The 19,813-nt window shown below is 43.6% G+C and overlaps 1 protein-coding gene across 5 annotated transcripts in view; it reads left to right on the plus strand.

Annotated features, from left to right (window-relative positions):
* The first annotated feature begins 641 nt into the window (after window positions 1-641).
* The window catches only part of FGD3 (FYVE, RhoGEF and PH domain containing 3), a 102,542-nt gene continuing 83,370 nt past the window's right edge, over window positions 642-19,813 (plus strand). For 4 of the 5 annotated variants that reach the window (XR_005602960.1, XM_039558966.1, XM_039558965.1 and 1 more), the window contains exon 1: window positions 642-975. Coding sequence is in view for 4 of the 5 variants with exons in the window: in XM_039558966.1 (XP_039414900.1) it covers window positions 840-975 (136 nt within the window). In the remaining variant the exon portion in view is untranslated. The remainder of the gene's footprint in view (window positions 976-19,813) is intronic. The other variant, XM_039558968.1, reaches the window with a different exon arrangement.

Here is a 19,813-nt window from a genome sequence, read left to right on the forward strand (position 1 = left end):
AGGCACACAGTAGTAAATCAGGTGGGCCTTCGGGTCTGACTGTTTAAAAAGCTCTAGTTTCTTGGAATGGTTCTGGGAGGTGGGAAGAGGCTGGCAGGGTTTGGTCCCCTCAGTCAAAATTCGAATCCGAATTGCTCTCTGACACGTACATGGAAGAGCAGGTCAGTCAGAGAAGTCATGCACAGCTCGAGGTCTCTCCTGGGCCTCAGCATGTGTCCCGCAGCCGCCCCCAGCAGCTGCACCGAGAAGCTTTTGGCTCCAAGGGCAACAGCCGGTGTAGAGCCTGTAGCCCTTAGGGTTTCCCTTTGTATTGCTTGTGACGTGATTTTGAGCTTCGCCCTGGGTTCGTCCTCTTTCTTACTGCAGGGACCCATAAACACCTTCCCTGTGGCATGCGAGTGGTGAGGGGCTTGAGCGCCCCTTGCTCCCTGCAGCCGTATCCCGGAGCCCACCGGTTCACTCGTGGGGAGTGGGATGTGGTCCTCGGTTAGCCCGGGACGGGTCTGGCTCAGCGGGAGCTCCTCGCAGCGCTACCCAGGGGCCACGCAAGCGGCAGGCGCTGCTTGCCCAGGGCCGGGCGGGAAGAGGGCAGAAAAGGGTGTTGTCCCCCTCCCCTTGGCCCCTGCTCCCGGCCCTAGGGAGGGGCCAGCCCCGGCGGGTGCGCCCTTTCCCCACCACCGCCCCCGGGCCGGGAGCAGCACCTGGTCCCCCGGCAGCCGGGGCGGCCCCTCCGGCGTGTCCCGTTGACGCTTGGGCCGGGCCGGGGCGGGGGCGCCTCCCGCCTCCTCCTCCGCCGCCTTCAGGGGCGCCGCGTCCCGCTGGCGGCGCCTCATGGCGCGATGCAGCTGCAGTGGGAGGGAGAGGAAACCCACCCCCCTCGCCCGGCGGCCGCCTTTGTAACCGCCCGGCCCAGCTCAGCGCGCAGCGGCTCGGGGAGCGCCGGAGCGCGGCGGCGGGAGCAGATGGAGCCGGAGGGTAAGGCTGCGCCCAGCCCCCCCCTCGCCCCGGTCGCGATTCCAAGGAAGCCCCGCTCTGGCCCGCAAGTTCTCGGTGGAGGCTGCGGCGGCCGCGGGGAGCCGGGCCGGGAGCGGGGCGGCGTAGGGGTCCCGGCGGGCCGCGGGGTCTCTGCGGCGGAGCGGGAGGAGGGTGGTTCCCGGGCCGGCCGCGCTCCAGGTGTGCTGAGCCCCCCGCCGCCGCCTCCCTCCCCTTCTCTGCCCTCCCCTCCCCTCGCCGGCCGGCGGGGGCTGCCCCGCGCGGTCCCGCTGGCTCTGCTGGCGCAAGGGCCCCGCTCCGCCCGCGCCCTCGGCGGGGAGCCCGGGGGTCGGGCCGCCTCGCCGCGGGGAGCCGGGGGCCAGTGGAGCGCAGCAGCTCGCATGGACCCGGGGGCGCGCTCAACTAACTTTCTTTCTTTAATTGATTTTTTTTCATTTCGTTCCCTGCCCCCGCGAGCCGCTGGCGCGGTTTTGTTGCAAACCCATCGCCCGCGGGGCCGGCCCGCCCTCCCCAGGCCCGACCCGCAGCGGCGCTGGCTGCGCTCCCCGCGGACGCCCGAGCGCCGGCTGCGGGCTCACCCCGAGCTGCCCTCGCACACACACCCTGGACCCGGCGTCCCTGTGCGGCTCACAATGGCCAGGGAATCCATGTTTGAGTAAATGCACCACCGAGTTGTGTAAATATATTTTTAGTTCTCCTAAAACCACACAAAATCAGTTCTGTTAAACACTCATTTCAGTAAAACTGCTATTTAACTGTATAGATTAAATTTATTTCCTGCCAATACATGTTTAGGTACTTATGAAATGCTGAGGTCTTTCTCCCTCTCTCTCCTTTTTAAATACCTTTTGGAACTGTTAGTACGCTAAACATAAACTATTTCTAGTTGCACACTGGAAATCTCAGACCCATAATGGTCTGTTACGTTTAGCTGGCTGTCTCTGTAAGACCAGCATTCTCCTGGAAAAAAAAAAAAAAAAAGGAAGGGGAAAAATAGAAGCCCAAAAACCCCTTATGTTTAGAAAACTGGCCACATGCATTGTAGCTGTTATTTAAACCTCAGTACCTATGTCACATTTTCCATTCCAAGTATTAAGAGTGGTTTAAGTATGTTACAGGGATATGCTCTACCTTAGTTCCATTGCAAGCTTTAGGGAATTTTAACACAAAGGAAAATAGCTCTGCAACATAAAAGAATCTTGCAGTGCCTGATACGCAGCGGCACCAAGGAGTGGAAGAGACTATTGGCAATTGTTAATGACCAGAATTGGTTTTGTTGAGAGGTATGCAGGATGGAAAGGGGTTATGTGTGGCGATGAATACATTGGTAGAAGTATTCTTGCATTCTTTAGAAGAAGTTTATTCTTCATAGAGAGCTGTTTTTCACAATGCTAGGAAGATGTTTTAGAGTTCATACTCCAACTAGCAGAGCTGTGTTTATAATACCCCCTGAAATAAGCAAGCTGGGTTGTTCCTGATTTAGCTCACTTGTGACCCAGTTCTTTATATTGTACGTGTTCTTACCTTAATAAAGCTAGAGAAAAATGATAAAAATGAGATTGCATTTGAAGGAACTCCTTCTTTTGAAGAAATAAATTCTTATTTTTAAAAACTGGAAGTTTTCTGCCCTGCTTCGTGGGTAGGTAAAGGCTGGATCAACCTAGGAGAGATTATGGTGAATTGCAGAGCTGCTGAAGATCCCCATCTGCCCTGGATCCAGAGATATTCAGGCAACCTGACTTCTGGCACCAACTGAACTTCTTGGGTACCAATCTTCAGTACATTAATTTTTAGAGGCTGGTCCTCCCACATGGGTTGGAGCTTGCAGTAGCTGAAATGCCTATGTTAGCAGCCTCCTGCTCTGTTAGTGAAGAAGCCAGGGTTGTCGTGTTAGTTGCTTGTAGATTGGTGGAATATGTAACCCGCTGTATGTGTATGTTTGTGATTTTCTTGAGTGTGGTTGATGCTCTTCAGTGAGCTTCATTCCTGTTTTCAGAGTCAGGGGACTCAGAGTGTGGTGATCTAAGGGAAATCTGTAGAGCTTGCTTGCTCTTGTGGCGCTGATCTGATGTGCCCTGCTTGCATAGTCCTGGCTGGAATCATTCTTGAATGGAGCTGGAATTGCTGTTGTTCAGTCTCATTTGGTGCAGCTTCTTGCATTTAAATGTATGCCTGGAACTCTTGCTGAAAGGGAAGACGGGACTTTCTCTTTCCAGAGGACCTTTGCCTCTTGCCAAGTGTGCAGATCTAAGGCCTGAAAAGCATCTTCCACGCAGGCAGGGAAGAAAGACGGGGTTGATATTAGGTCGTGCTTTCCTTAAGGAAATCCGGTATGGTGTACTAATGCCACAGAAATACTGACCAACACAATTCTTGGTGTCTCCCCAACTCCCAACATTGGCTGAGGTGATAATGTAGAATGAGGTCAGGACTGCAGAGTGTATTTGTCTTGGAGTATCTCAGAGGTGCAAGAGGGGAATATTATATTCAAAACAATGAAAATAGTAGAATCATAGTGGGGATGGTCCTCATGGCTTTTTGTATGGGATGAGCTTCTCTAGTGTGATCCAGAATGAGGAAGACTGTCTTAGGTCAGTAGTGGTGGAAATGGGATGTTGAAACCTTGAGACACCAGGATGGACAGACTTGGGAAGTCAGAATCCCAGGTGATGATATTTCATCAGTGCATTGTTTGCACTGCAGTGTTTTCAAGGCAGTTTTTGTGGCTGGGTTTTCCAAAGTATTCCAATGATTTTATACTCTGAGGTCCCTGATCAGGTTCAATGTGTTTGGTTTTGAGAAAGCTTTGTTCTCAAATGAGCTATGTGAGATGGAGTGACATGGGCAGTGCTGCCCTCTGAAATGCGACCTAAAGTCCATCCGCTTTCTACTGGTTTTCAACGAAAAATGAACAGCTAACTTCTGCAGGAGGTTTTGGGAACAGCTTTGTCTTCCCATGTGTCTGTAAGCTCAAAGAACACTGAATGTTCCTGACTGAAGCTTGTCTGTACCTGCTGACCAAGCTCAACAATTATGGATGCATGGGGTTTCTTCCAGATTGTCTGGACTGATTTTTTAGGGATCTTGATACGATTATTTGGGATCAATAATGGTCTGTCTGTGGTCAGTGAGTGTGACCCAGTGGTCTGTGTGAGAATTGAAAGGGCAGGGAGTGTACATGCAGCAATGATGTGATTAATGCTTTGATTCCTCTGACTGTGCACCGGTTTCTACTAAAGCTATGAACTTGTGAAATGCTTTTGAGTAAGATTAATTTTCTTCTTCAAGCCATTTGTTAAGATTTACATTTTAATTTTTAAATTTAAATTTTTCATTCACCAAAAGTTCAATTTGAAACTAAAAGAGGTGACTGGTAAAACCTAAGTTTTATATATTTCTAGATCCTAAGTTTAAATATTTCTAGATCCCTGGATACAGATACCGTGTTAGACATTTGAGCCATTGATTATGTAGATGTTAACTTGTTTGAGTAGAGTGAAAAGTGGCAGATTAAAAGCAGTAATAACTACTGTGGTATCCATTTGTGTTGGCATTATCAAATTTTAATGTGAAATTTGATGTTTCACTTGAGAGACTGACTGTGACTTGTGATTCTTACATAATGATGAATATTGATACTCTTTGAAAATACGTCTCTTGTTCCAAATTCTATGAACTAGTGGAAAGTTTCTTTTAGGTAAAAAATAATGTGACTTCATATATTTCTCAGATGTGGAGACAGAGCATACGAGTTAGGCTGAGCTAAGATGGACTTGGGCATGAATGAGAGAGGGAAAATAGGAGGAAGTATTGTTGAACTCCTTTCCATGATTTGACAGCTCTTGAGCCATGCTGCATGCCCAGCACCAGCTCTCAGGGCTCTCATTTGTGTTCTCTGCCAACCTCTTTGGACTCTCCATGGAGAACTGAGCCTAGCACCCCCAAGCACAGGACCCCAGACCTCCAGGGTGCAAATCCACATGAAATTGAAAGTAGATGTCTGCAGCTCAGTGTTGCATTCGCTGCAGCATTTGGGAGGCATTCAAGTCACAGCACGGAACTCTGGCTGGTTTGGAGGTTATGGGTGGTGAAATTTGAGACGCCTTTGTTGGTGGAACAATAGTGAGGTACACTGGAAAGTGCTTCCAGGGGAAATTTTTTTTTCCCCTCCCTCTATTTTCCCCCTCCCATTCCCAGCCACGTCCTAAAAGCAAGGGTTAGTATAACTAGATTTGCATTTTACACTTTGCAGTATCTTAAAACTTTATGGGCCTTTGGTGTTTTTTTTCACAGTTTGTGGCTGTTCATTTTATCTGTGCTGCCTGTTGTTAGGAGTTCCTGAGACTACAATGCTGAGTGTTTTCTTTACATGGGTACTGGGCGAGGGCTGTGCCAGCCTGTGCAGAGAAGATGTGCTGGTGTGTGGTGTCTCTGCCTGTGATGCTAATTGGAGTGATAGCTTCATGCTCATCTCCGCTCCCTGCGTGGTGTGGCCATTGCTTTTTCTGGCAGTAGTCACCATATCCTTCTATGAGAAATACCCAGGTCTGCAGTTGTGACCTGGCTTCTCAGGGTTGATGCGTTAAGTGGCATTATTGAAAGCACATTGCCTCTGTGGTCCCTGACCACTACCTCACAAAATGCTGTTCTCCCTGCGTTTTCTTCTGTTTTACTGACTTTTGTTGTGAATTTGTCTTTCTGTGAAAGAGTTTATTGGTTTTACCTGCTTTCTTATGTTCTGGGTTGGACTTTTCTTGTTTTTTGTCCACGATTAAGACCCTTGTGTGAGACAGAAAACCAGTGATTTAACTGCTGTGAGAGGGCTAGGTGAAGAATTGAGGTGGAAGGCTGAGAAGAGGAGGTTGTTGACGTAGCATAATCTCAGTCATCTCTTGCAGGACTCCCTGCAGGATCCTTGAGGGGCTCAGCAAAGTGAGTTCATCAATTCCTCATCTATGGTCCCTCTATTAACAGAGGGATGAAATTCCTACCTGGAAGCCAGGCTGTTTGAATAACCTTTCGGATATGGGCACGATGTTTTTGTCCCTCAGTCTTTCTTCTCTCCCTCTTAGTGTAATTAATTCTGTGGTTATGAACTCTAAAAACCAACGTCTCTGTCATGGTTAACCATCAGCATAAAAAAGTTGCAGGAGTGTTAATATGGGATTTTTCTCCTTTGTTAAGACACTTGGTACTGCCTGAATGATGTAATGTGCGTTAGTGGTGGGGCTAGTAAATCTGGCTTTACTGTCACATGGCATCCCCAAGAGGCTGGTCAGAATGACCGTTGTTGGTCCCTCTCTGTACTCGTGTTGGGCACCAATAGCCTGAGAGAGATATTTTGTGTCTTCAAGAAATATGTCAAGTGTTACCAACTTTTTTGTCTTAATTGCTGGTGGCTTTCTAGAGAGCTCAGAGGTACTAAAGGCAAGAATAACCATTTCTAAATTTTTAAATTTTGCAGGCCTCTAGAGTACATTTAAATGTGTTGGAAGTATCGACAGCTGTTCAGAGGACACTCCTGAGGTTGGGTCAGAAACAATCATCGAGCAGTGAATATAATCATGTAGAATTAATGCTCTTCAAATCTGTTGCCAGCCATAGGCAAAATGCATGTTTTGGGATGACAGAACCTTCACAGAATTAACAGGGACAGAGCAGACCTCTGGCCATTGCTGTGAGAGGTGAGGAGCTGTGAAGTGGTGTAGGTTCTCATGCATTTCAGCATGGCCACAAGAAATTACCTTACTGGAACTGCATTTTAAAATCCTGAAATGTCCCCTTTTGAAAGATTGTTCTAGTTCTTTATTTCTTCTTTATTTATCTAATTTGATTCTGCTTCTTAGAAATTCTTTTGTTTAATGAATATTCAAGGAGAGAGCGTTGTTATGCTGGACTATTGAATGAATAAATTACACATTGTATTTGCCCTTTTTGTCTCCTCAAGCACTTTGAATAACCTCTGCTGAAGTATGTAGAACCACTGCTTTAAGTGCAGCTACCTTTACGGTTAATGTCAGGTACTCATTGAGCTGGTTAATTAATGTGAATGGCTAAAACACTAACACAGGGTCCAAAGTCGACACAGGTTATATGTCGGCCTGTTATTGGAAGGCCAACCTCTATCCTTGGGATGGAGCATTTGGATACAGTGTATGCAAGCAACAAACACATCTGTACATGGCATCATGGCAATCTGGATGGATGAATTTTTGGAGGATACCAGCCTTGATATTAAAGAATCTAATTTCTAAAAGTCTGAAGAACCCGGTAGTCCCAGTATTTTTTGGAAGACAGGGCGACATCTAAATATCACTTGGATGTCAGAGGTTTCTCCTCTTTATTTTATACTTCTGAAAAACAGGCAGGTGTCTGACTATAATGAAGGAATTTAACATTGGGGTCTAGTTTTCTTAAACTCTTGGCCTCTTTTTGTTCTTTCTTTTTGGGCTTGCAGGATCTGAGCAGAAATTCTCTCTTGGTAACTTAACCCTGAGCAAATATTTACATTCATGGGATTCTTGCTACTTCAGCAATCATTTTGGGCCTTGAGTTTGGAACAGGGTTGAAAGTTAATGTACCAAACACTGGGGCAAGGAATCGTGAAAGGAAGACCAAAGAAGCCTCCAAACATGGGTTTACCATGTTTGATATGAATCACCTGCTAAGTGTAATTTGGTTGTCACTTCCAGAATGAGATTTACAGAGATATTGTGTTTTCTGCTACTGGCCCTATGTGTCTGATGGGGGCTTGTGATTTGAATTTTACCCACAGCTTTAAAATGCTAAATACAAATGTTTGTGTAAAAACTGAAGGGAATGAAGTAGTAGAATAGAAGACTGAGATAGAAAAGAAGGAAAAAGTGAGTACAGTGCAAAAAAACCTGATAGGGGCGTAGGAAGAGATTTTAAAGAGAGAGGGTTTTAAAGTAAAAATTAGTAAGTAATCTGAAATTTGTAAAAGAGGAAACCTGTACAAAATGCTATGGGAGTTTAACCTGTGAGCACTGAAGAAGCAAGGGAAAAGTTCTCTGGGGTAACACTAAGAGAGAGTTGAATAAATACAGTAAAGGAAGGAGTGATCTCTCTGCAGACTAGTGGATTAAAATACCATGAGAGCTCAGCTTCCCGTGGGTTTGGTCTTATTCCTAGATTTTGCTGTTACAATCCAGCATCATGCCCTGTGCTGGCTGCAGTGTTTCTGGGAAAGACAGGGGATGACAGTGTACTTAGTTCTCACACCCTTGGGGGAGAAATATGCAAGGTTCCTCATGGAGGCTCTCAGCGGAGGATGGAGCTTCCTCACACAAACCCACCTCGGCCACACCTTTGGAGATGTGTTTGGAGCCCCAGGGATTTGGTAGCTGTCTGGCCCTTGGGTCAACCACTGCAGCTCCATGCTGTTGCTGGTGAGCTTCCAGGAGAGCAGGGGGGTGCGCACCCACGTAGGATAACTGAACACATAACCCAGTGCAACCTGAAGATTGTATTCCCTCTTAAATTTGGTGGGGAAAGGGATTGTGCCCCCACAGGCAAAATTGTGCTGTTGGTTGACATGGTTGTACTGGAGCTGTGGCTCAGCCTACAAAACCTGACAGTGATTAAGGTCCAGCCCCCAGGCTGTAGTAGTGTACAGCTGCGTCTTGGAACTCTTAGGGGTTTGTACTGAAGTAACATATATGGTTTTTCTATTTAAATTTTTTTCCCATTTTTTTCTTTGTTGAGTATCTACAAAGCCCCTGACTGGGGGCAGATGAATTTTGCCTGGAGGAAAATCTCAGCCATTCCAATTTCCTGTTAGAGCCAGGTGTTCCACCTCTGTGAATCGCTCTCACTGGCTGTGGGAGTCATTCATGCAGAGTGAAGTTTCCCGTGGAGGAACAAACAGTGCTGCCTGCTGAGGTCTCCCAGATCTGTTTTACTAATTGCTATTGAAATTCTTACAGCCTGTTTCTTGGCTGTAGAAATGCAGAGCCAAATATCAAAGTTGGGGGGAGAAGTCCCCCTCTAATTATTGCGCAGTTCAGAAATGCATTTCTTAAAATTTTTTCATCTTATACAAATACATGCCTTGCTTTGCCATTCCTAATTTACTGGTGGAAGTGCAAGTGTTCACAGCTAGGGGAGAGTAAGATTTCCTCAAAATAGTAAAATAAAAATAATAATTTTAAATAATCCTGACTCATCCATAAAGTGTGGAGTTGCTGGAACTGGGTCTTTGGTTGGAGTTATGGCTGCTTGATCTTGATTGTGGTGCAGTCAAAAAAATTGCTTCACTTGGAATGCAGAACAGATGCTTTTCTTATTCCCTTGAAAGGAGAGTGTTTTTTTGGTATTTCCCAGACCATGCAAGTCCCAAAAGTTATTTTAAAAACTGCTAATCCTCTTCTTAGGACAAAGAAACTGCCGAAGCAAATTTTGAGGATAGGAGAGCTGCTGTGTTACTTGTCCATCTGCTTCGGGGTTCTGGCCACAGACTGAAAACCTTTGTAGCAAATGGTTGTGGAATAGCTGGCAGCAAGAAGTGGTTTTACTATTTCTTTTCTTCCCCCTACACCCAATTCTTTAAAATTTGGATCGCGTCTTAAAGCTGGAGGGTTCATCAGCTCACAGAATTCATGGCCTCTACGGAAATTGAAATTTTCTTATGGCTGATAGCAGAATTTCTAGTATATACAGAAACTGTATACAGAGTTGTGCCACAGTTTTACTTGCATGTTTGAAGAGTTAAAATGTTGTATTGTGACAATATACCCGAGGGTGGATGGTCCACCCCACTCCTCTCTGCGAAGTGTTGTATTTTGGGTTTGAGCTGATTCATCCAAAGCTGCAAGGAACTCGCAGGTGAGTTGCCTCCAGCTGCACAGTGCGCACTGTTTTAGTGCTCCCTTTTCTCTCCTCCCTCCTTGCTGGATTAGGTTTCACCATGGAGAATTGAGCAGGATCTTGCTGAATGATTTTTGATGACAGCAGAGCCTCAACAGGATGGTGGTTTCCTCTCTCTTTGATGGAGGGTCAGAATCACAGGAATCATAGGTGGCACCTGTAATCTGGGAGAGCTTGGTGAAATGCTCTTAAAAGTCTTAAAGCTTGAGAGCACAGGTTTTAAACTTGGCTGTTTGATTCCCTTACATCTGCTTTTGCACCTACATTGCTTGGGTCTCCCAACCACAAAGGTATTGGCTGCTAAGAGTATATTCCAAATCTGCCAAACACATTAGATTATCCTGTCTCCTGTTTCCTGATCTATTCCATCAGCTTTATTGGATGAACATCCAAACCCCTGTTGAGTCCTGGTCACCTGTTTGTCCTGCTTCACAGTGCCTGAGGAACCCTCAAGTACCACTGATATGGCTCAGCATCAACCTACCTTTTTTTTTTTCTCTTACATTTCTCACTGTTCTTGGTCTCTTCCCTCTGACACATTCCTGTTTTGTGGAAGCTCCAGGATATTCCTGGTGACATCTTTTCCCAAGATGTTTCTGCTGTGACATCTGCTTGGCTGACTAATAAAAATTAATAAACCCTGAGTTACTGCAGTTTGAGCTGAACTTAGACTTGGTCTTCAGATCCTTCTGGAGACCAGATTGCAAAAATGCACATTTTTGTGCATTGCTCTCAGCATTCTAAATCTTCTAGTTTTACATCCAAAACATTGAGGTTTAGATAGATTGTGTTTGTGGAGTTAGGATAACTCTGTAATTGTGCTACTGTTTCCCTGATTTTTTATTTTACTTAATTTAATCCCCATCCCCCACTGAATTTATAGTCCTCTGTCTTGTGATGGAAGAAGCAATCTTATGTATTAAATGAGGCTTTTGAGCATGTAATCTCTTGGTGTAGCTTGAAGAATTCTGGGTGTGGCAATATGATAACAAAATCCATCATCGTTGTCATTCCTTAGAGCCATGCATCCCACAGGGAGTCCTTCAGGCACCTACTGAGGAGGCTCTTGGCACTAAAAGCTGATTTTTTATTTCACCAGGTAGTGGGGAAAATAAGATGAGACTTCACTTAATATCCATTTGACTAGTAAATCAATATATTGATCTATTTTTTGAAATGCATTGAAGATGTTTAAATGACATGTGCCTTAGTTTCTAAAAGTACTGCAGAATCATCATTTGCAGTAAAGCCCTTAAAAGACTTTTTTATGAAATAAAATTGGTTTTTCTTTTTAAAATGGTAAGAGTTTTCAAATAGAGCACAGTTATAAAAGGAGGAGTAGTCCAAACGTGATTCTGTAACTTCCCTTTTGGTTTTGTTTGTTAATTTTTTTAAGACTTGAAAATCAGATGGTAGTTTAAGGATTTTTTAAGATGATGCTGGGGATTGCAGTGTGGTGCCCTTGCTGAGAAGGGTTGTGGCAGACCTTCAAATCCAAATCCTTATTTTTCAGTCTGGTGTAGTGATGATGACTGTCATTTATTTCGCTTAGAAGCAGAGCATGCTTTTCAGCAACTTTGGTGTTAAAAGACATGGCCCAAAGAAATTTTACGGTTTTCCCCCTGATGATTCTGCTGCCAGATAGATATATTGGAGGGAGGTCACACTTCCAGGGATTAACACAGGCTGGAGCAAGATAAAGCCTTGTCTGAACAGAGCAGGCAGTGCTTTGCCTTGGTATTGCGTCTTGGATGTCTTCTAATGTCAGTGGGTAACCAGTACTGGACTAGAGCTGATCAGCCAGATTGCATGCCCAGAGATTCCCAGAGAAAGGCAGTCTGTTGGAAAAAAGCTTATCCAAAAGGGAGCTCGAACTGGAAATATGGTGGTAACATTCAAGTTACTGTTGGATTTCTAATCAGAGTTCTGCTTAAAATGATGCTTCTTAATTATGTGTTTTTGTAGGTGGTGTTACAGCTGGGTAATAGACTTATGGAAGTGTGTCTATTGAATGAATGTGTAAATAATGTCCAGAATAAAAGAAATGCAATTAACAAGACTTTTCTTCAGAAGGACCACATTTATTGAATAGGTTTGTCTTTTCTATGTTAGCAGCCTGGTCTAGTGGAAAGTGTCCCTGTCCATGGCGGGGGGCGTTGGAATGTGGTGGTCTTTAAGGTCCCTTCCAATGAAAACCATCTGTGATTCTATAATTCTATGAATATGCAGAAACTGGATGTAGATTGTTACACTTCCTTGTTTTGGCTCTGACTTGGAGTGGGTTTGGTTTTCAGTGATGAAAATGTGTTGCGTTATCTTAAGCTGACTCTTCAGCTGATGCTGAATTTGTCCCCACTCCCTGCACCCAGCTGGCCTATTCAAGATGTGGTGTACAGTCTTCATTTCAGCTTGCTGGTATTGATTAAATTATAGTGTCCAATTTTTTTTCTCTTCCTTTTGAAATACATTAAATGCATTTTTAAGAGCTGAATGTCACAATTGCAGGATTTTAGCTACTTTATTTAAACAAAAAACCCACAAAAACTGGAAGTCTGCATTTTTTCTACATTGTTATTTTTATGTTTATTTAATGGCAGTCATGATAAAGGCTGATTTATGCAGGATTTGAAGTGTAGCTCAGCTGTGGATTTCTACAGCAGTTTACAGATAGCTTAGAAATGTTTGTAGAGGCTAGATAGTGACAGTGTTTGCTTCTGTTGTCAGGCTGAAATACGTAGCATATTCAGTAAAGATATTGACATCTCTGGTCTCTTTCTTGGAGTTGACCTAGATAGGTCAGCGTTGCTGCTCTCTGTCAGTCCCACCCATTACATCTGTTCTCGGTGTAGTCTGAATACAAGGACTAAAACGGAACTAAATGCATTTTCAAGTTTTGTTGATTACTGATATTAAATCTAATGTGGTTTTTGGCTTGGGTTTTGTCTTGTAGGTTTGAATTTTTTTTTTTTTAAACTAATTGATTTTTGAGAGAAATCAGGAGTATGACTTCCTTCCTTCCAGTCCGTTTTTCAGTGTTGACAATTGTCTTCTAAATGTTAGGTCTAAGCTGACAGACCCACACTCCATCAGGCAGACTTGCTTCTGAATACATTCCCAGCACACTAACTATTCCAGAAAGTTAATGCAAACACCTTCAGTTTCTTCCTTCCTTCAACTTCTGTCATACTGACCATGTAAAAAGAACTATTTGCATTTAGATTTGATTAGTTTCCCTGTGCTAGTCTCCAAATTAAGAGCACTCTTTAAGCTCTCTTCCGGTAAAGCAACTTGCAGATATTTAGCACCTGCTTTTTTGGGGCTGTCCATGTAAACTCATCTGAGGTCTGGCCAGCATGGCTAAGAGTCTTCTGGCTGGGAAGATACCAAAATCTTTGTTACAAGTACTGTTTTGGGGGTGGTTTTCTTCTTTATGTTGGAGGGTTCTGTGGGGTTTTTTTTGAGGGGAGGGATGTTGTGGTTGGTTTTGTTTGATTTGTTTGTTTTTTTTGTTGTTGTTGTTTGTTTGTTTGGTTTGGTTCGGTTATTTTGTTTGTTTGGTTCGGTTATTTTGTTTGTTTGGTTCGGTTATTTTGTTTGTTTGGGATTTTTTTGGGTGTGTTTGGTTTTTAAGAAGACCTTCAAAAATAACATCAGGTGTTATATACATGCTGGAATAGCTTCATCCCAGTGGAGGCAAACAGCAGATCCTTTGCAATACGAGCTCAGCTTTAGTTCACATTATACATTATTGGATCCTTGCATGGAAAAGGAGCATTATCTTCTGAGTTCAGGTAGGCTAACCCACTATTAAAAGTGGGCTTGCAGTGTTTGTAAATGTGGGCACACCATTGTTTTATATATGTAGTCAGGATTATGATTATTATTATTATTTATATATGTAGTCAGGATTATTATTATGTTTTCTGCTCTTTGTACAGTCATGATTAGTTTCATGGTGTCATGGTTTTGGAATGGTGCTCCCCAGTTTAGCGTTCCCCTCAAGACTCTCTGAACCATGCTCCACTCGCTCTCTCCCCCATGGCAGCTGGATAGGAGAATTGGAGGCAAAACAGATAAAGATCATGAGTTGAGATAAGATCAATTTACTGAAAACAGCAATGAGGCAAGAAAATTAACAATAAAGGCAACAATAATAATACTGAATGAACAGGAAAGAGGCCAATGATTCACAGGTGAGTGCTAATCACCATGCAGGACGATCGACAATACCTGACCACACCACGCTATGCCACCTGGAAGGGACCCTTTCCCCATCCTGGAAAATGATGTGAAGTGGTATGGAATAACCTCTGGATTCTGCAGCAAAAATTAACCCCTTCCTGGCTGGAACCAGGACACATGATTCTGTTGGGATGACACTTCAGAAATAAGCACTGATACTCGAGTTTTTAGTTCTGTAGTCAGCTGGCAATACTAAGCAGACCCAGTACAGCAGAGGAAAATACTGACCAGTGTTTTGTTAGGGGGAAAAAAATATTCTCCTGGGTTCATAGGTGTTCAGTATATTCCTTTGCAGTTAGATCCAGCTTTGTAAGAAAATGGGTATTTATTTTCCCCAGATTTAGGTCCCAAGTATGGTCAGAGATCTGAACCAAATGTAGAGTTCCCTACACATCATGTCATGAGTGTTCTCCATATTCAAGTTCTGGGTAATCTCCTTAGATTATCTTTAATGTATTTGAGAATGCAGATTGTAAGGTAATTTGACTTTAAGATCTGGAGTGCTTTACAGTTAAGGATTGTCTTCAACATGTCAATATCATTAGGGAAAAAGCCCAGGCTATTTTAAATAGTTTTTCTATTATCTTTTCCACTCTCTAATTATGGGCTTGATAGGAGTTTTAATGTTTATGTGGCATGAAAGACTTTTGTCTCTAAGAGCAGGAAATGGCAGAAAAAAAAAAAGGTTTACCTCCTGTTACACTCCTCTGTTCCAATGGGAAAATAAAAGTAGGAACAAAACTTTTTTTTTCCCCCCTTCATTTTCCTCTTTGTCAGATGGGGATGCATTTGTTACAGTGGAAATTGATTGAAGAAGTTCCTTTTGTGCTTCAGCTTGTGAAGTACATGGGTCCATCTGGAAGGACTAGATTTCTTTCAGTTGGAGATTAGGGAAAATTGCAGCAGTCAAAGCTATCTGTCATTCTTGAGGTAAATATGTTTTCTGATCAGCAGCTCAGGTGGTTACATGAGGGCAGGGGAAAAATGGGATGCTGAAAAGTGGGGTAATTTGGGTTCTGCCAAAGAAAGGAGCTTTGCAATGGTCTTATTCATTGGGGAATAGTCTAAACTGTTGGTTCTGCAGCAGTTCTGGGGGTCCTACAGGCAGTCCCAGTGGTAACAGAGGCTGTCTTGGCATCTTATAATGGCTGATCAAGTCTGAGAGAAGAAAATCGCTTTCTGCATTTCTGAGCTGTTCACCAGTGCTCTGCTGGTGTTACAGGAAACTCCTAACTGCTAATATTGTCAAGAATGCTCCCCTGCCCCCCCTCCCCCGTTGCAAACTTGAGTTGCTACTGTGCTGGCAGCCAGAAGTCCTGGCACCAACACTAAAGGCAAAACTAGAATGATGTGTGTTTAAGGAATCTGTAAGATGTAAGTCAGGAAAAGATTTCTTTAGCTGGAAGCTGGTGTCATGGTGGAGTTACATCTTTTTGTATTGAATAAAGTGGCATTTGATTTAGTCCTCAGAAGACCACAGATCTGCCTCACTGGAAAAAGTGGATGTTGTAGGAAAATCAAGATACAGCCCTGCTAATTCTCGTAAATCTCTCAGCTTCTTTCCATGCTCCTAAACACAGGGTTTGCAATCCCTAATGGGGCATGAGGACTCCTCACTGAAGTGGCTTTACTTGGCACTGCAGTAAGACATTCTGGTGCCTCGAGCTGTAACACAACTTAATTTTGGCACTGTTGCTGCCCTGCAGTTTGTGGAGGAGGGCTCCTCTTATTATATATGCGGAGTTTGGAGCTTTTTATTCTGCTAGGACTAATAGCAAGACCATATCTTTACCTTGGAGCACCAGTGGTAAATGCATGGTGTATTGCAGTGTATTGATTTTTTTAATATATGTATAACTGTATTAACCTCTTTAGTTACCTAGAATATTTTTAGATTTCACCCAAAACAACTGGGCATGGAACTAGGAAGTTGCTGAGAGGTAAGGTGCTACTCTATAGTGTTCTGGCTTTATCTGCAGTTAGGTAGACCACGTTTTGCACTTGGTTGCTTGATGGTTTCTAATCAGGAGAATCAGAAACTTGACCTGTTTCAAGTACTGACTTACACTGTATAATTGAAACAGCTGAACTTTTAGATGTTAGTATACAGTGCTTACACTTTGACTGAATCAGCCACCTATGAATTGAGCTTTGAGGTAATGCTTTTTGGTCTTTGTCGTCTCAGTTGGACCTCTGACAGCAATTGAGAAAGTCAAGAAGAAGATTGGCTTTGTTTCCTCTGATCTCCTGAAGCTTTTTGTCTTTTCCATACTTCGTCTTGGTCAGTTGAGGACTTTATTTGGAGTCTGTAAAAAAGAGGATTAGGTTGTTTGAACTGTCTGGAAAACCCTGCTGGACTTGGTTCAGCTTTAAGGCTGCCCAAAATCTTGGGCTGGATCTAGGCTAGCGTGTTACTAGCAAGACACTCTTTGCATGAAGAACTGGTGGTGTTTTGGATAACCTCTAAGGTTTCAGCTTGATCCGGAGTGCATAGACACTGCATGGTCTCCCTTGCAGCCAGATAGATCTGCTCTCATTTGTAGCATTGGCATTTATTAGTGGCAACTGTGACTTGGGATGCAGAGATAAGCAGTCTCTTACAAACCCTTTCTCAGTGGGTGCTGCCTGTTAGAAATTCCCGCTGTGAAGTCTGCTCTCACTTTCTCCTGGATAGACTGGACTTTGTGGTTGCCTTCTCTCTTGTGTCAGGTTTGGGGGAAGACTGGATTTGGCTTTTAAGGGAAGAGTATAAATAATCCTTCGAGTATTTCTGTTTCTGATTCAGGAGTGGGAAGCAGTTATAGTTGATGTTGGGCACACCATAGTTTTATATATGTAGTCAGGATTATTATAAACAGTGACAAGTTTTCTGCTCTTTGTATGGTCATGATTAGTTTCGTGGTGTCATGGTTTGGGAATGGTGCTCCCCAGTTTGGCGTTCCCATCAAGACTCTCCAAACCATGCTCCACTCGCTCTCTCCCCCATGGCAGCTGGATAGGAGAATTGGAGGCAAAACAGATAAAGATCATGAGTTGAGATAAGATTAATTTACTGAAAACAGCAATGAGGTAAATGTTCCGCTTAGGATGTATTCTTAGTTTTTCATATTTAGTGGTAGATTTTGCTTATGTAAAATGTTTACTTTCAGGTTAAAAATACCAAAGAAAGGAAAAATAGCTTGTATTTTCCATGTCTACATCAGTAGCTACTGCAGCCTGTAGAACTGGATCTGTGGAAGGAAGGTGGTGCTGGGGACCACCAACTGCCCTGGGTGTGAGTCTGAAGGGCTTATACATTAGGTCAGCTCATGGTAGGCCATGAAGGACCACATGCCTGTCAGCAGCTGTTGTGTGCTTGACGCACTCACTGGATGCCTCTCCTCTTAAAAGAGAACAGGTCATATGCTCCGAGACTGTGATGAGCTACAAACCAAAACACAGTAGCATGAAGTGAGTTGGGAGATAGCTTCAAAGGAACTCTCTGGCTAACACTAAAATGGGGATGGTGACACATCCCTTGTCAGCCCCTGGAAAACCTGCACAGTGGAGTTTGACAGCCAGTTTGGTGGGGTCATGCCTCAAGGCTCCAGCTGAGCCTTGGTCATTCTTTTCTTTGATCCCACACAGCGAAGAAGTGTCAGAGAGCAGATTAATTCTGTGTCTGTAAGGTAAGGTGTCCTTTGCTCATCAAATTTATTTTGGATCATGATGAAGTTGATGGAGTCTGACTTCATAACACAGAACAACCCAGTCTAACATGTAACTCAGCCACTAGACCCAAAAAACTAAAGTAGGAGAATCTCAATCCATCCCACTCCTTCTGGTTTGATGGCAGTGATAGCAAGAGATGCCCAGAACCTGGAGAGGGATCACAGGTCAGCAGGAGAGCACCTGCAGAGCACTGCAAAGGAATTCCAACCACTCCAGCCAGTAAATTGGCTTCATTGGGGCCCAGCTTAAATTCCTCTATGCACATGAATACAGCAAAGGAAATAAACAAGAGGAGTTTAAAGCGTGCAGTCCTATGATTGTACTAGCTGGGGCTGGAGCCAGGCTGTGAGAGCTGGGGGTGTTCAACCTGGAGAAGAGAAGGCTCTCAGGAGACATTAGAGCCCCTTCCAGTGCCTAAAGAGTCCCTAAGAGATTTAGAGTGGGACTTCGGACAAGGGCCTGGAGTGACCTTGGACAAGGGGGAATGGCTTCCCACTGCCAGAGGGCAGGGTTAGATTAGATTTTGGGAAGAAATTCTTGGTTGTGTGAGTGGTGAGGCCCTGGCACAGGTTGCCCAGAGAAGGTGGGGCTGCCCCATCCCTGGAAGTGCCCAACACCAGGTTGGACAGGGCTTGGAGCAACCTGGGATAATGGAAGATGTCCCTGTCCATGGCAGCATCATCTTGTTGAAATGAGACTATCTTTAAAATCTCATCGAGCCCAAATCATTCTAGGACCTTGATAAACAGAGCCATGCTGTGGAGGCTGGGCTGCCCTCTCTGGCAATTGGCTTTTGCCATAATTTCACACAATTAAAACTTGCTTTAGTGCCATCAGCAGCCATGACCTTCCACAAAAAGCAATGAAATTTTTTGAAAGGCCAGGAAGATGCTGCTGATTTTTCTGCTTTGTAGGATGGTCAACACTTGTCTTCTTCCTATAAACTGGAGTGTTTCCTGGAGGTATGTGCCCCATTGTTTGCTTATCAAGATTGCTAAATATATTTCAAAATCAATGTCTTTAACATATTAATTGGAGGGGGGATTACTTTTCAAATTGAAGCATTAAAACTGATAGAAAATAATCTTTTTGTGGTGATCCTGGCAAAGGCTCCTTTTTTTTTTGTTGGTTGGTTGGTTGGTTTGGTTTTTTAGATTTTATTATTATTTGTCTCCAGGAGCTTCATTAGAAGGAGTTTCTTGCAATCTCTCTTTCTCTTCTTGGCTCAGTCTCTTACTTCTCTTTAGTGATAAGAAAGGAGATGTCTGTTTTTTAAAATCATGATATCAGAGCGGGTTAATGTTGCTTTAGAGAGGAGCACAGAATGTGTGTTTCAAAGGCACTGAAAGAAATAGGAAGTTTGATTTCTAGTTAAATGTTTGCTTTTTTATTTAAAGTTTTGCAGCATCCTTGTTGGCCTTGATTAATTTTCTAAATTTTTTGGGTTTTTCTTCATGAGGGAAAACAGCTTGACATTTCACCCAAGGCGACTGTTTTCCTTTAAAGCTCCAGTTCCAGATTCAGATAGTCACTTATAGATCTCAGATTAGATTAAAAAGCTAAATAAATATTTGACTGAGATTTTTCAATGTCTTTGTTGGAGGCATACAGCTTTTTAGTAGCTTTTGGACAGTAAGTCATAAAAAAATTGCGTTTCCCGAATTTCAGTGAGGTAAGTCCATCAAATCCCTGGATGTGTTGTAAGAATCTTATGGCTGATCCTCTTCTAAATACCTGCACCTGGCAGAGGTTTGGACTTCTATTTTTTAATCTCTGAGGCCTTAGGTAAATATTCTCTCTTTTTAGTTCATTTATTTTTTCCTCCCTAGTAAAATTTTTTGTGAGAGGTTCTTTGGTGCAGTTCTGTGTCAATCCACCAGATGACACTTGATGCTTAAGGATGAAAACCTGAGTGATCCAGCATGAAAAATTCCGTATTCCTATGTTGGTTTAGAAAAAGATTCAGAACATCTTATTTCCA

This window comes from Corvus cornix, chromosome 12 (genome assembly GCF_000738735.6).
Source record: "Corvus cornix cornix isolate S_Up_H32 chromosome 12, ASM73873v5, whole genome shotgun sequence".
NCBI lineage: Eukaryota > Metazoa > Chordata > Aves > Passeriformes > Corvidae > Corvus > Corvus cornix.